The sequence below is a fragment of the Gobius niger genome (assembly GCF_951799975.1).
Source record: "Gobius niger genome assembly, chromosome: 5".
Classification (NCBI taxonomy): domain Eukaryota; kingdom Metazoa; phylum Chordata; class Actinopteri; order Gobiiformes; family Gobiidae; genus Gobius; species Gobius niger.
The window spans coordinates 21,702,868-21,717,494 of record NC_136856.1 but is presented as its reverse complement, the minus strand read 5'-3'; the positions used below and the strand labels follow the sequence as shown (position 1 = coordinate 21,717,494).

At 41.2% G+C, this 14,627-nt stretch overlaps 1 protein-coding gene across 1 annotated transcript in view; it reads right to left on the bottom strand.

Annotated features, from left to right (window-relative positions):
* slit3 (slit homolog 3) overlaps positions 1–14,627 on the bottom strand; it is a 227,285-nt gene that overhangs the window by 30,143 nt on the left and 182,515 nt on the right. The window contains exons 15-22 of the mRNA XM_079556106.1: positions 11,954–12,028; positions 9,500–9,643; positions 8,677–8,820; positions 6,205–6,368; positions 3,599–3,731; positions 1,027–1,095; positions 864–935; positions 40–111 (exon numbers count right to left, since the gene is read on the bottom strand). Of these exons, the coding sequence (XP_079412232.1) occupies positions 40–111; positions 864–935; positions 1,027–1,095; positions 3,599–3,731; positions 6,205–6,368; positions 8,677–8,820; positions 9,500–9,643; positions 11,954–12,028 (873 nt within the window). The remainder of the gene's footprint in view (positions 1–39; positions 112–863; positions 936–1,026; positions 1,096–3,598; positions 3,732–6,204; positions 6,369–8,676; positions 8,821–9,499; positions 9,644–11,953; positions 12,029–14,627) is intronic.

The window sequence follows — 14,627 nt, the reverse complement described above, 5'->3', positions numbered from 1 at the left end:
ATTTATCCAGCACAGTAATTGACAGCCGGTGTTACTCACAGTAGACGTAGCGACTTGAGCCCGTCGAAAGCATGAACTGGGATGCATCGAATCTGGTTGTAACTCAGGATGCTGCAAGACAGGACAAGCGCAAGGTCAAAAACAGGCAGAGTGTAAATTCTACTGTTTTTTTTTATTTATTTACAAGGCTTCCTGTGGTGCTCTATTTCTGTTAAGCGCTTTCCATGACCTTCCTACCACTGACATATCAACACAAAATAAAAAGCCTAAAACACAGTGGTGGAGAGAGGATGCAGAGACAAAGGCAGCGGCAAGATGGATGAGGTGACGCAGCGATTTTTTGCTCGGCAGTAACTCTTAAACAAAATCTGCAGCCACAGGTTAGCGACTGGGGAATTACCGAGCAGGCATATCCGAAATGTCAGGGTAGGAAACGCTGGAGATGTGAACTGCCCGGAGCAAATATGAGGCATGTGGAATACTAAACTCTGACATCAGAGGAGAATATGCAAGCTGCCAATAACAGAAATGACTGCGAATGCACACTCAATTATTTAAAGCACAGAACATTGTGGCACAACAAGTTTGTACATTTTGTTGAGCTAAAATAATAGTGTGGCTTCAAAACGTTACACATTGAAACTACTTTGAGCCTCTTGTCCACTGTTTAGGAAGCACAGATGCATAATGTCCTCTCGGCAGACAAAGCAGTGAGCAACAATAATGAAATGTGCCCTTGGAGGATGTTGTAAAAGGCAAAAAAAAATAATAAAAAAATCTGGATATGGTAACTGCTGCAAGAAGTTGAAATCTTCCTTGTCAAACGAGGTATCCCCAGTAACATGGCAGTGTATGGTACTCACAGAGTGGCAAGCTGACTCATGTTGCTGAAGGTGTACGGGCCCAACATGCTGATGCTGTTGTTGCTCAGGTCCCTGTCAAAACACAGTCACACGCGGTTTAATGTGGGGAAATTCGCACACTGTATTCCTGTTACATTTCTAGTGTTATCAAAGTGGTTCTTACACCAATGACAGCTGTTTCAGCGACGATAACTCCTTGGGCACCGATGTCAGCGAATTGCCCTCCAGATAGCTGAAAAACATGATACCATATAATGTAACAATTTTCTTCTGCTCGCACGATAAGGCTGATAAATACCTCAAACCTCTCCCAGCAGCTAATGGGCCTTAAAGCGAGGGACGGCTTGAGTATGGCCGGCTACATAGTTTACGGTTTTCACTCTCAAATTCAGTCATTAGGAGCAACTTAAAAGAGCCCATCCAATATAGAATACTGAGAGCTGATATTGATACTGATTTTAAACGAGTTGGAAAGATCAATAACCGATAGTATTTTTTTGTATTAATAATAATATATTCTCTAATAAGGCTTTACCCAAATCTAAAAGCTCCTCGGAAGAAGCATCAAAGTAGCATCGAAAACGAGGATGAAAACGCAGCAACAAAGTGACAAAAAAGTGACAACAGAGCAACAAAAAACGTGCTGGAAAAGCAACAGTAACAGAATAAAATAAAGCAGCAAAAACACAACAAAAAATGTGACACGTAAAAAAAAAAACTATGAAAACACGGCAAAAAAGCGCCATAGATGTGACAAAAAAAAACGTGGCAACAACGCGGTGACAAAAAACTTACGATCAGTTTTGTAGGTCTTTCACTGGCCTGTAGGCTGTCAGCTCCAGTCGAGAAGCTTTTAGATTTGGGTAAAGCTGGACTGGAGAAGATGTGCTCGGTTAAGGTGGGGGTTAAGACCAGGTTAAACCAGGTCTTAGGCAATACTAACATAGAGTTACACACAGTATATTGACATATTGCTATTATGCACTGTTAAATTGTGTGTGAGCCCAGAGAAAAATGTTGGACTATTTTCGTACACGCAGTGCCAGAGTCCATTCAGTATCCATGAAATCATAGAAAATGACATATTTCCAACTTTTTCAAAGCTTATCACCACACTCTTATCCAGAACTATATATTTTCCTCGGCTTCAACAATTATGGACATTTAGCCCACATAATTAATCAGTCAAGATGATCTATGGTGACAGAGCAAGGATGAACACGCCATTTCAATCATTTGCCTTTAATGAAGTGCCGGCTCGATGTGCTGCTATAACTAAAAGAACTAGCCTACCAATCACTCCACACCACCACACTCAGAAACTGCCATTTTTTTTGGTCCCCATGCAGGCCCGGCCTGGAGCCGCTCCTCTCTCGGGTCATAAGTAGGTCATGCATCAGTATGATGGAGTGTCTTCTTCAGCCTGATCAATACCTAATCACTGCTATTGACCCTGCTCTGACCTAACTACACAGCAGCCCATTTCACAGCTCCGGGGCTTCAATGTGAGGAATCATTCACTTGTGCTTCTAACTACACTTCTACACCTGCGTTAACCTAATGATGGCGTACAATCATAGTCTTTCGGCACAAGTCGATTTTGACATTTACAAGAACTTTGCTTGGCATTTTCGATGTGTTAAAGGTACACTTCCGAAAAAGTCTTTGTATTGCGGCTGAAAAAAGATTTAATTTCCAATTGTGCTTAAAAAGTCTAGTTTTACTTGTAAAAGAAAAGATAAACATTCTATAGGCAGACTATTATACTTTGACTCTTAGCAAGTCACAATTATGATCAAATATTCCTAGTCAGTTAAGCTGATCAAGATATTTACTGTATCAGACCATGTAAGTCAACTTTTTTCCTTCCAATAAATTAATTTGAATTAAAGGCACGTTGTGTAACATTTTGGATTATACTGTTGCCAGCAATACAAAGCAAGCTCCTAATGACCAGCTAGACACAGAATATGCATTTTTTGCATTGGGTAATCAAAGAATGGATTTAGATGAGGATTGAGGACCTAACCTAAATCTAAATGTTATATTTGGCTTTAGTCAACATCTCCATGGAGACAAGCTGGAGTCTCCACTCCCAGTAAAGTTACCGTCAGGCCTCACACGTTTGATTGATCATTTCTAAGGAAGTTTTCAACAATAAAAGTATAAATAATTTTACTTTTCGATCTATTGGGTGAAATGGCACGGGGTGTGGCTTTACTAGTTAAGTTTCTTTTTGTCTTTGTATTTGGCATATCTAGATAATTCACAGAAGTATCTGCAGCTTTAACAAAAAATAAAGAGTTTCCAAGAGTGCACACACATGAATGAACCGTTAATTCAATTCTCTCTCGTTTATCATTTATACTGTATGTTTTTAACCCTAAGCTGCAAGGGTGTAATGCCTTCATTCTATAACCCCCAAACACTTAAACATACTTTACTTTTTGTATACTTGTCGATGAAGTTTCAATAATCACTGCATAATGGGGCTGCAGTACCTCTCTAATAATCAGTTGGATCATCAGTACAAGGTTGGTTAGTCTTGAAGCAGCACAGGGCAAACTGCTGCATCAGTGCAGTAATATGCTTCTGTGGTTACGACTTTGCACCTCAGCATTTTGTAGACAATAAGCATGAAAGAGATCCATTTTGTTTTTAAAATTGCATGTCGTGTCGACCGTGTACTATCTGCTCGTGCATAGATTGTGGCGAAGGCGCGCGGGGAAACTCACAGCTCCGTGGTGTCCTTGGGAATGCCCTTGGGCAGTGAGTGCAGCCCTCTGTTGCTACAGCGCACCACGCCATCTGAGCACGTGCAGACATCGGGACAGCCAGCGGTGGGGAGGCAGCCGTTATCCTCCGTACCTGTGGAGACACGAGAGGCAGCGCAGGATATTAGCGCCTAACCATGGCTAAAAGAAAAGACAGGGATTAGGGCTAGGTTTTATCATTCTTACCCAAATCGAGTGGAAAGGTATGAGAGTAGCCAGAACTGGATTTAAAGGCACATTAGGAAGAGAAGGACACCCAGAAAGATGCAATTTAAAGATAGATGAAGACTTGACATGTGGCGCAGGGGCAATTCTGGCTAACTCTGGACTCAGCGCTTTTGGAGTGCTTTATAATCCATATGAAACGACGAGAGACTGCTAAAATCAGCGTGTTCCAACATCTGGCACTGTGCATGTAAGGGAGGTCACAGAGATATTAAAAAACCTCAGATGGCTCGAAAAAAAAAAACCTGCGCAGATGTGGAAACGAGGATGCAAGGGGGGGAAGAAGAAGTGTAAGGTCAATTCCAGTCAGAATCAAAGTTTTAAAAACAAGCAGCGATCGAACCGAAAAAAGCGACGTTCGTGACAAGGAACTTCCCAGAAAATGTATAACTATTCGGCGATAAGAGCGATCGCTCACTCGGCTATTGTTTTTGGCTCTGAAAGCTGCTCATTTCCGTGACACACAAACAACTGAGTGATTTTTATCTAGCGCTGCAGTGTGTAAATAGTTGAAATAGTCCCAAATGTAAAACAAGCCCCGGTTAAAACCATAATGACGGATAATGAAGCCCGGTGCACGGGGCCAATCACAACAGAACAGCAATGTGGGCGCAGCATGTGTGTGCAGGGAGCTGTGTATCAAAGTAAGTTTAACTCGTTTCTTTTTCTATAATCATTTGCTCAGATAAAGAGGTCTCTAGGCTTACTATTTAAGTCATTGTTTGTTTTTTGATCTAAATGTCCATGTTATCTGATGGTGAGTTCAAACTGTATGCAAAGGATAATTGTTTGGTAGCGGGAATCACATTTGCAATATGGTCGAGAAAAAACAGTATCAAACTTTCTTGATATTGCTCTAATATAGGTACAAAACTGACCTGTCCAGACTTTGTAATATTAATATGTCAAAATTATATCTTTCTATCTGACTGGGATTAGGATTTGTATTAGTAAGTACATGGACTTCTGCTTTAATTTAGCAAATCTAAAAATATGACATCAGATTATCCTCTATCTTATTGTTCATAGTGTGAATGCTTTACATCGTGGATAAAGCACAAAATTGCATAGTTAGAAATCTGCCCCCAAAGAATACAGGCTCTAATAAAAATAGAACAATTTACCAGATTGCGATCAGGCTGTTTGAATTGTGTGGTGTTTAAGGGGACTTTGTGTGACATTGTGTGTGCAAGATGCATTACTGAATATTAAGATCCGATACCATCTTTTTTTCTTGCTTGAGCCAACCCCGCTAACTACTTTCCAAACTCATTTTCACTAAATGGTTACGGCACGGCTTCAGGAAATTAGAAAAGTGTAATGAATTCAAAGCGACTCAGAGGGGAGAGAGAGAGAGAGAGAGAGCGGGGCTAAGTGCAAAGAGGCTTACGGACAGGGAGAAAAGATAAATTTGACAAAGAAAAAGCCACACTGTGCTGTATAACATGGGGACCAGTGCAGACAAAGAATGCAATGGGCAAGTTTGCGACACTGGACATAGCAGCGTCACTCGATAAACCACAAGCTGCTGCCATTTCAAGCTGCCTTTGTGCAACACTCTTTAAAAGATTTGTGCATCGTTTGGGTACAAAACAAACACAGATGTCTGAAAGAAGAAAGAGATAAATGAAGGAAGGAAATTACCAGCACTGCTACTACTATAACTACAGTATGTGCCAGTATCTAATGTATGTGCATCGACAGTATAGCTGAGGGGTGGGCAATGTCAGGCCCGAGGGCCAAATCAGGCCCTCCAGCTTTGAACCTCTGGCCCTCCGGATGTTTCAAAATGATATCATTACACAAATCAGCGATCAAATGTCTAAAATCTCAAAAAATATGCGAAATTCACTCAATTTCCAAACATAACACCCAATTAGGTCATGTATATGGCTGTGTACCGTTTAAACGCTTTGATACCGATATCTAAACTAAAATATTTGTAACCTAGAACCAGAAAACCGAACAATAATGTGTGGAAGATATGCAAATTTACAATATTGGGTTCATCTCCAATGTCAGGAAAGGTGTGAAAACTTGGGAACAATTTGGGGAAAAATAGGGAAAATATTAGTAATAAAAAATTGGCAAAAATGTGTAAAAAAAATTGCGGAAGCAATCAAGTAATTCCTTTAATGCTGTCCTTGGACCAACAGCATCAAAACCATATTCATTTCGCTTAGCTGCTTACATTTTTTTGATACCTTTTGAACCTAAACCTTTTTTCATTCATTTTACATTCAACCCAGGCATTAAAAAAAAAAAATGGTGCTTTACTTTGGGCCAAACTTGGCAAACTGGCCTGCTTGCCCTGGTATAGATGTGTAGTGTTTACAATTTACCATCACACGAAAAGTCCGGCGTGGCCACATCCTGAATGGGGATCTCTTTGAGGAATGCCGGTTTCTGACAGCGAGGGTTTCCACTCACGACCCGGGTCCTCTTCAGCCACTGCCCCAGCCACGCCAGGTGACAGTCGCACACGTAAGGGTTGGACAGGAGGTTACTGTCAAAAGAATAACAATACACAGATTAATAATTAATTCCGAGTGGACAATGACTTTCCCTAAAGGCAAACAATACAAACAAATGGGTCACTCATAAGAACCGCTTTTATATGATAATAGATCGACGAGGATGAATATTTATTAAGTAAACTGGGCACACTTGGGACTGGTTCCATACAACAGCGAGTGAGCTGCATTTTAACGCATCTGATTGGAAGACAATGTCGGAGAGGAGGAACAAAGGACGCACAGAGGAAAGGTTAGCATTTTATTTGGCTTTCACACAAACGTGAATTGGAGAAAAGGTTAGCAGATTTACTCATTTATAAAAATAAACATTTGTTGTTCACTGTGGATCATTCTTTTATTTTTGCATAGGTCCCATGTCTTTGTGAGGATTTTGTGCCTTCATGGAAAATTCTTGGACTGCCTGGACAATTTGTTTTTGATGCACATTTCTCTATCACAGCTGTAAAGGTTTTATACACCAAGTCAAATCAGCGTATAAAACTGAAATTACCGTAAGGCTGCGGAATATGCAGGAATGTCCAAACATACGTGAATGAAAAAAGCAACAACTGTTTTTGAGAAATAAACACTGTAGATAGGAGCTCAAACGGTTTAGCTTAAGACAGACTTTTTCTGACATTTTCCCTGCACCGTACAGTATATTAGTAACCTGTGCCCTTCATATTGAAACTGCCCTTCTACTTCGAGATAAGGATGAGTTATTTTCTAATTTCCTTGTAATGAATTGACCTCCCTGCATGACAACCAGGCTTAAGCCAAATCCTTTCCTTCCTCCTCAATGAGTTTAATCTCTTAATTAAATGACCAAACCCTATTGGGAAGCCGTGTATTATAGGAGGAAGATATTACAGACAAGAGAAACACAATGTTAGTTCTACAGAGAGGATGTCAGCTGAATACTAATGCAAAACAATGACAGTGAGTGGCCCACTGAGCAAAACAGCTTTGTGTATCCTGTCACACAGTAACCTGCACCATGTCTGGTCTCCTCCAAAAAGATTCAACAAAAACTTGAATCAGAAATGACAGGCACGATTGTTTAGAGGAAAACAATCGGCAGCCGAAAACAGGGGAACTCAGATGTCAAGTTCCTACAGCGAGTGGCGAGTTCAGCCGTTACAGGGCAGAAAAAAGAATGTGTTTAGACTGTGGAACAATGGGCCAGGAGATGGTGGCATCAACTGTATAGATTATAATTATAAGTTGACATAATAATAATATTCTATTAAATCTGCTTCCAAGCAGAAAGTTGTTTGGAAGCAGCTGTTTGTTTGAACAAACATAAATCTACGACAAAAACACACATAGTACTTTTAAAAGAATAGGCCACCGTTTTTCAATACTGAGATATGTTCTTTCCTGAGCTTAGACGAGTTGATGCGTAACTGTCTGGTCTTTGTGCGTGCGCTCAGTCACGCAAAAGATGTTGTTAGCATTTTGCCTCTCCCAGCATATTCCTATAGACCCAAACTGGGGTGAAGTTAGAAGCGACCAGACTCTCCAATGTTTCTCCTATTTAAATATGGTTATGTGAGTAGTTACACGATGGAATTATATTGTAAGGCGTAATAGCACCTTAGCAGCACTTTGACGTCCGGCCAGAATATCTTCACTTTACTGCGCGGACATCGAATGTAACCATATTTAAATAGGGAAAACGTGGAAGAGCTTGAGAGAAAGCTTCAAACTTCACACCCGTTTGGCCCCATAGAGGAGAGGTGGAGAGGCCAAATGCTAACAACGTCTTTGGTCTTTTGAGCGCACGCACAAAGACCAGACAGGTACGCATCAACTCGTCTAAGCCCAGGTAAGAACATATCTCAGTATGGAGAAATGGTGGCCTGTTCCTTTAAGGCCCTGCCCACCCCTACAGCTCAGGCTGTGCTCATGGCCTGAGCGCAGCAGGTGTGAGCATCAACAGGAAGCTGAAATCAAAGACTGCAGATGCTACGCCTGCCTCATTTGAGTGTGTGTGTGTGAGTGTATGTGTGGCTTTGCAGATGCTGAGATATATATAGCTCTGATAACAAATGTCCTGGGATCTGGACCAATCTAGTCGATAATGATGGAGAGCATCTGTGAGGAGAACACTATCCACTGAGCAACATGTGAGCGAGTGTGTGTCCGTGTGGGTGTGTGCCAGATAACTTCCACAGCGGGGCCTGACTGTGAAAAATTAGGAGATGGAGGATGAAGGATGGGGAGGTCTGCTGGAGATATGAATGGGATAAACACAACAAAACAGGTGGAAAAAAAGCGCCTGCAGGCCGGACTCACATGGTGGAGAGGGAGTGCAGGGTGGAGAAGGCTCCTGGGGCGATGCTGGAGATGCGGTTGTCGTACAGAGACAGAAGACGCACCGAGCTCAGACCAGTGAATGTGCCATTATCAATGCAGCTGATCTGGTTGCTACGCAGCATTCTGGAATATAAATGACCCATTAGATAATACATACAATTTAAATTAGATGTACATGAACAACAACATGTTTAAATGCAGTGTGTGAAATGTTGCTTTGAGTGAAAAACAAGTGCTCTAAACAGCGCCAGCTCCAGAAAAAAAGGGACTGAGGCGTGTGCATTAGAGTTTAAAAAGGGTGCAGACAGATATTCTCCCCATTAAAATACATTGTGATGGTGCTAAAACTGAGGGTGCAAACATTATAAAATGAGGTTGCAATGCACCCTTTTGCACCCCTGTAGAGCCGTGCCTGTTCTTAAACCTGAGCAGCAATCTGACATTTGTCTTTGACCTACATCATCTGAGAACAGGCTAACTCAGTTAGTTAGCCCTGAAAATCTCTGGGAAGAGCTAACCTAGTTAGCATGGCTATTACTGGAGCAGGGAACCCTTAACATAATATAGAAACTGTACTGATGCCATTACAGAGTCATTAGCTAGTATATATAAACGTGATAGCATTAGCTTGTCATTACTGAGGATAAACAGGCAACATTAGCTGGGGATTTCGTGAAATGGCATGAGTGGATATTAACCTTTTTATAATGGTTGGCCTCACCAATGGGGTAAATGTGTATCCTCAAGTTGATCTTTTCTTGTACAAACAATGCATTTAGATAATTTGAATAAAGAGCCTCACAGTGTTTTAAGGCCGGTGAGTCCTCTAAACATGCGCCCCTGCAGACCGCTCAGTTTGTTCCCGGTCAGCAGCAGCTCCAGGACTCCCCCTGCGCCATCGAACGCTCCCTCACGGACGTCCCGCAGCTTGTTGTTGCTCAGGTTACTTCAAGAAAAAACATTTTGGAATTAGATTTTTTTTCATAGGAACCTAATCAACAATTATGTTTTGACATAGAAATCTGTTTAGGCTTAATCATATGCAATATAGACCATCATGTCACTGAGGACACACAATGACAAAAGTTAAAATACCAAAGGAAACAATAGGTTGGGACTAGCAAGGACTTCTCAGCTACCCCCATAGAGGTCACTCAATAAACTTGATGATGAGGAAGATGCATAGTTATAAGAAAACAACTTTGTCACACACAAGGAAATCCAAGAGCAGCAGCAAAAGATGGAGGCATGTGACGCAGGGAGGTGGGAAGGTGGAATTGCAAAGAGGAAGAGAGGAGTGAGGAAGCATCGAGAGGGGCAAAATGGAAATGAGTGCTCGCCAATCTATATTGTCAGTGACACTGCTAGATGGTTAGCAATTTCCTCTCCAATAAATCAAGCGCTGCACTCTGCTCTGTCTTTCTCTATCTCGCACTGACGCACACGCACACACACACACACACACACACACACACATGCGTTCACCTAGAGGAGGCTGCTGATAAGGCCTGACTGTAAATCTCAACTGAAGGCCCATCTTCCATTTACAATGAATATGCACTTCCTCTGTAGCCGCTCTACACCTGCCTCCGCCCGCGCTGCCTATTTTCTACATTCTAATCACTTTTCAGCTATTCTTCAATCTCCAAGAATGTTTTATTCTCCTTGGCCACGGAAACAATCATAGTCAGAGGTCAGATTGTATTGCCGTATCAGATAGAAGTTTAACTTAGCTTGAAATTCAGAAAACTTCAGTTTTATATGTGTATAGTTTCAAACAGTTTATGGAATTAACTGTATGAGGAAAGACCTACAAATATTGATTTCTTGCATTCATTTATTGCTAATGTTTGTAAAAGAAATAATAGTATCGTATTTTCCGAACAATAAGTCACACTTTTTTTGTGCCTTTTTTTTTTATTCAATTGTATAATTTCAAGAGGGCACTGCAGGCTAATCGAGCAGCAGAAAGAAAGTTTGGAGTGAATGAGAAAGTTGCGAGTGACTGGCAAAAAGCAGAGGTTACTCTTACTGCAATGAAGAAAACAAAAAAAGCTATTGCTTGAAAAACGTGCTGCTGGGAGAGGCTTGTCAACGGTGCACCTGTCCAGGAAGTTGGCGAGGCGATTGTTCAGAAGTGACACAGAGGATGAAAATTTCAATCGATTTAGTGATTTGGAGTGAGATTGAGAGTTTGGTTTACTGTTTATGCTGTAGATATCTGAACTGTTTATGTTATGTTATGTTAACATACCAGACACCTAATTAGTTCATTGTTTATGCTTCATGTAGCTGACTCTCAATGTGTATTGATATATTTATATTTAGCATGCCGTAAGCAGCGGCGCTGTTCCTCTTCTTTCTCCTTATTTTCTTTCGTTTTTTGCTGCCATTGGCATAACCTCTCTTCAGTTTGTTGGAGGAGATGCGTAGCTGTCTGTTTACCCAACATGTGGGTTTGTGCGGTGTCTTGCTCTGTCTCTCCCTCCTTCTCCTGGGGGAGGGGCTAATGGGGCCCTTTCAGGGAATATGCGACAGCCAATTGTCGTTGCACCTTGTCACTGTTGCTGCAGTGACTTCATTCTCTTGGTCGTTTTTGTCAAATCTTTTGGCCCTCCCCAGGCAGCTGTCTGCCTTGCCTCATGGCAAGCTACGGCTCTGACCGTACGCCTATTCAGCCTGTTGTTTTTTTCTTCAGTAGGCAATTTTAGGCTAATGCGTAAAAATACGGGAATAGTAAGTTTCTTGTAAATTAAATAATAACTTAAAACAGTGGTTCTCAACCAATGGCTCAATGGCGTTCGTCTATGGTACCAGAGTTTGTTTGGTTCTATCTCATCTCAAAGCAGTGCAAGCTTTTTTGTCGTTGCGTCCTTGAGCAAGACACTTCAGCCAACTTGTCCACGTGAGAGTGTGTGGTTATCCGGTAACTGCTTGTTTGACTGCTTGAGACATTATATTTCTTTTTCTTTTTTATTGTCTGATATCTGTCTCACTGATGCTTTTCAAACAAGTTCCTTGTTTGATCATATCGGCATCTCACCACCAATCAATTTAATTGATTAGTGGTTGTTGGGGGGCCCTTTGGTAGAGTTTGGCAGCTGCGCTTCCATCTTTTCACCCTAGGTTAGTTGCGATCTGCTGGTGGTGTAAATGTTTCTGTGAAGACCAACTGCAGTCTGACATTTCTTAAAAGAAGCATAACAAGTCCCGCGTTCCTCTAACTTTGGCTGTGAAGTGCTGATAAAACACTTACATCTTTCTCAGGTTTGGCAGCTTCTTGAACGTTCCTGTCGCCTCCAGAACAGCGATCTCATTGTCGTTTAACCGCCTGCAGAGAGAGAAACAGAGAAAACCTGAAACACTCCATCACTCACACACTTTTAGACCGAACTGAATACCATGGCGGTCGTGCGGGTGAGGTAAACAGGGCTTTTGGAGGCTGCACTAAAACAAAAAGGGAAAACACATAAAGGGGGAGGGAGAGGAATAGAAGACAAGCGAGACAATGAATCTTTTCAATGCACTCATCGATACACAAACTGCCCCGAGCCAGGGGAAAACAGTCTGAGAGATAGGAGGCTTGACATCTGCTTTATTGAGGTAATTTGTACTAAAAGGGTGCACCTAAAAGAGTGCGCTTTTGGTGTTTGTGGGTTGGAGATAAAAACAAAATGAAAGTTTTGCTGTAGGGACACTTTTTTGACGAGATACAGGTGGACACACCCAATCAGATAATAGACCTGAGTCTGACTGAGGCCAATGTTGTGCAGGGATTGACTCCCACCTAGGTTTTACTATGCATAAAGACAGATAGTGTATTCTTTAGCTAAAACTATATAGATGTTGATTGATAACTATTGAACTGCAATATTAGGTAGATCATTGTTATAATATCGAAAATAGTATTTTTCTATCTTATCTAATATCTTAAAGTGCATTTGACAGTTTCGCTCTTTATACTACAACGTCGAGAGAGACATGTGTCGAGAAGTGCAAAGGTTGGTAGAAATACAAAGCATGTCTAGAGATGGAACAGCAAAGTCCTATAGTCTATATAAGCCTGTAGCTGAGCCTTGGACTTCAATGATTTCCCCTGATAAGGCAGGTTACACGGGGCACACAGGGATGACTGAGTGTGTGGCCTTCGAGAAACCCCATTGGCCATTGTTGAAGAAAAATCATCAACAAAAGCGTGGTGTTGGAAATAGTGGAAACCTGATGTGCCCTCTAACCAGGCGTAAAGGGCGAAGCTGAGATTTTTTTTTTTTTCATGTCACAATGCACCCTGGGAGTAGGCGAATGGGAAAAGGCATGAGCGAATTCAAGATGCAACAACCTAAGCTGAATGCAAGGCGAAATGGAGTGTGCAAAACTGGCATTAGTTTTTATCTAATGTGGCAGCCAGGGTTGAACTTACCATTACTCTACTAATGGCTCTAAGTAATTCACTCACAACTACTTAGGATGCTCCATGCTGCAGTGGTCCCATAGTGTACAGCTACGTAGCTATCATTTGATAAAGTAAGCCCAACTTTGCCACTGACTGGCTTATTTGCATTCTAAGAACATTTCTTTATCGGACATAAGCCGTTTCCGTACACAGAAATAATCCATAATTCCCCAAACATATTATTTTATCACTCTCTCAAGCAAAGCATCCCATTGAATACTAATACTCATGCTTGAATCAGACAAACCACTGACAAGTAAAGCTTTTTGGTTCACATAATGTAAGCACTGTTTCATGGTTTATGATTTAAAAAAAACTACACAGAACAGAAAATGTTGTGATATTGGAGAACCTATTTAATTAAGGACAAATAAGCAGTTCAATTGCTGTTTTCTAAAATGTAAGTACATGATTTGTCAGAAATCAGAAATTACTGATTTGATTAAATGATTTATTATATTATTGATAGTTTATAGTTATTACTGTTTATTCTTTGTTTATAAAATGTTATGTACATCGACATCAAGCCGGGAGTCAAACATTTTATAATTCACTGATTAAAGAAACAGAAAGTGATGTGCATCCCTATCTATAGCTAATTAATCTTATGAAAGCAAAAGTGGTGGCACATGGTCCGATCCAAAAAAATAAGCATTTCCACCCCCTAAATTTCATTTAAATGCGTACAATTTGATTTTTGGGTCTGAGATGGAGCAGGAATAAGAGGTCATGTTGTTATGGGGGACTAGTGTTCCTTCAGGAAGCTTTATAACTCCCAAGCCCTTTTCATAAACTAAACATAATCCCCAATCCCCTTAACATATTATTTTATCACCACCCAAAGCACAGCAACACACGCTACATATTAATATTGTTTCCTGTCCTACTCTGCATGCATACGGATGTGTTAACCTATTCACATAAAGAGATTAGGCTGCTTTTACACGCTGTTATCTGTGATGCTCTTTCCATATTCTGGTGTTTATACGGCTGATGCACTGGACTGCTCAGTATTCTGGTGTGGGACGCTCCTCCAGACACGATGATGGCTCCGTTGGGACCGGACTAAGATGGAAACGGCTGTTGAGCGGCGTTTTGCTGGAGGAGTTCAAAATGAAAAGTGACATTCATGATGCTGCTCTAAAACATTGGTGCACACGCACACACTCAGACATGTGTGCCATGTGACTGTGGACGCTCACCTTGCAGCTGGCAAAGTCGGTGATGAAGTGTCCATGAGTTGGCAAGGGCGGTGTCAGTGGCGAGTTGTATCATTTGCATTTTTAAATGTTGTTTTTTTGGAAGGGGATTTTGTTTGCTGGAGATAAACATAGCCTCTTTCTTAAATAGAAGTTTCAGTTTCACTAAGAGTTTTTTATCTGCTGTTGGCCCCAAATTCAGATTCTTTGCAGTTGGATTCTGAGAAAGCAATGTTTACTATTTACAAAGGGTGGGAACCTCTGGTTACCTCACGATT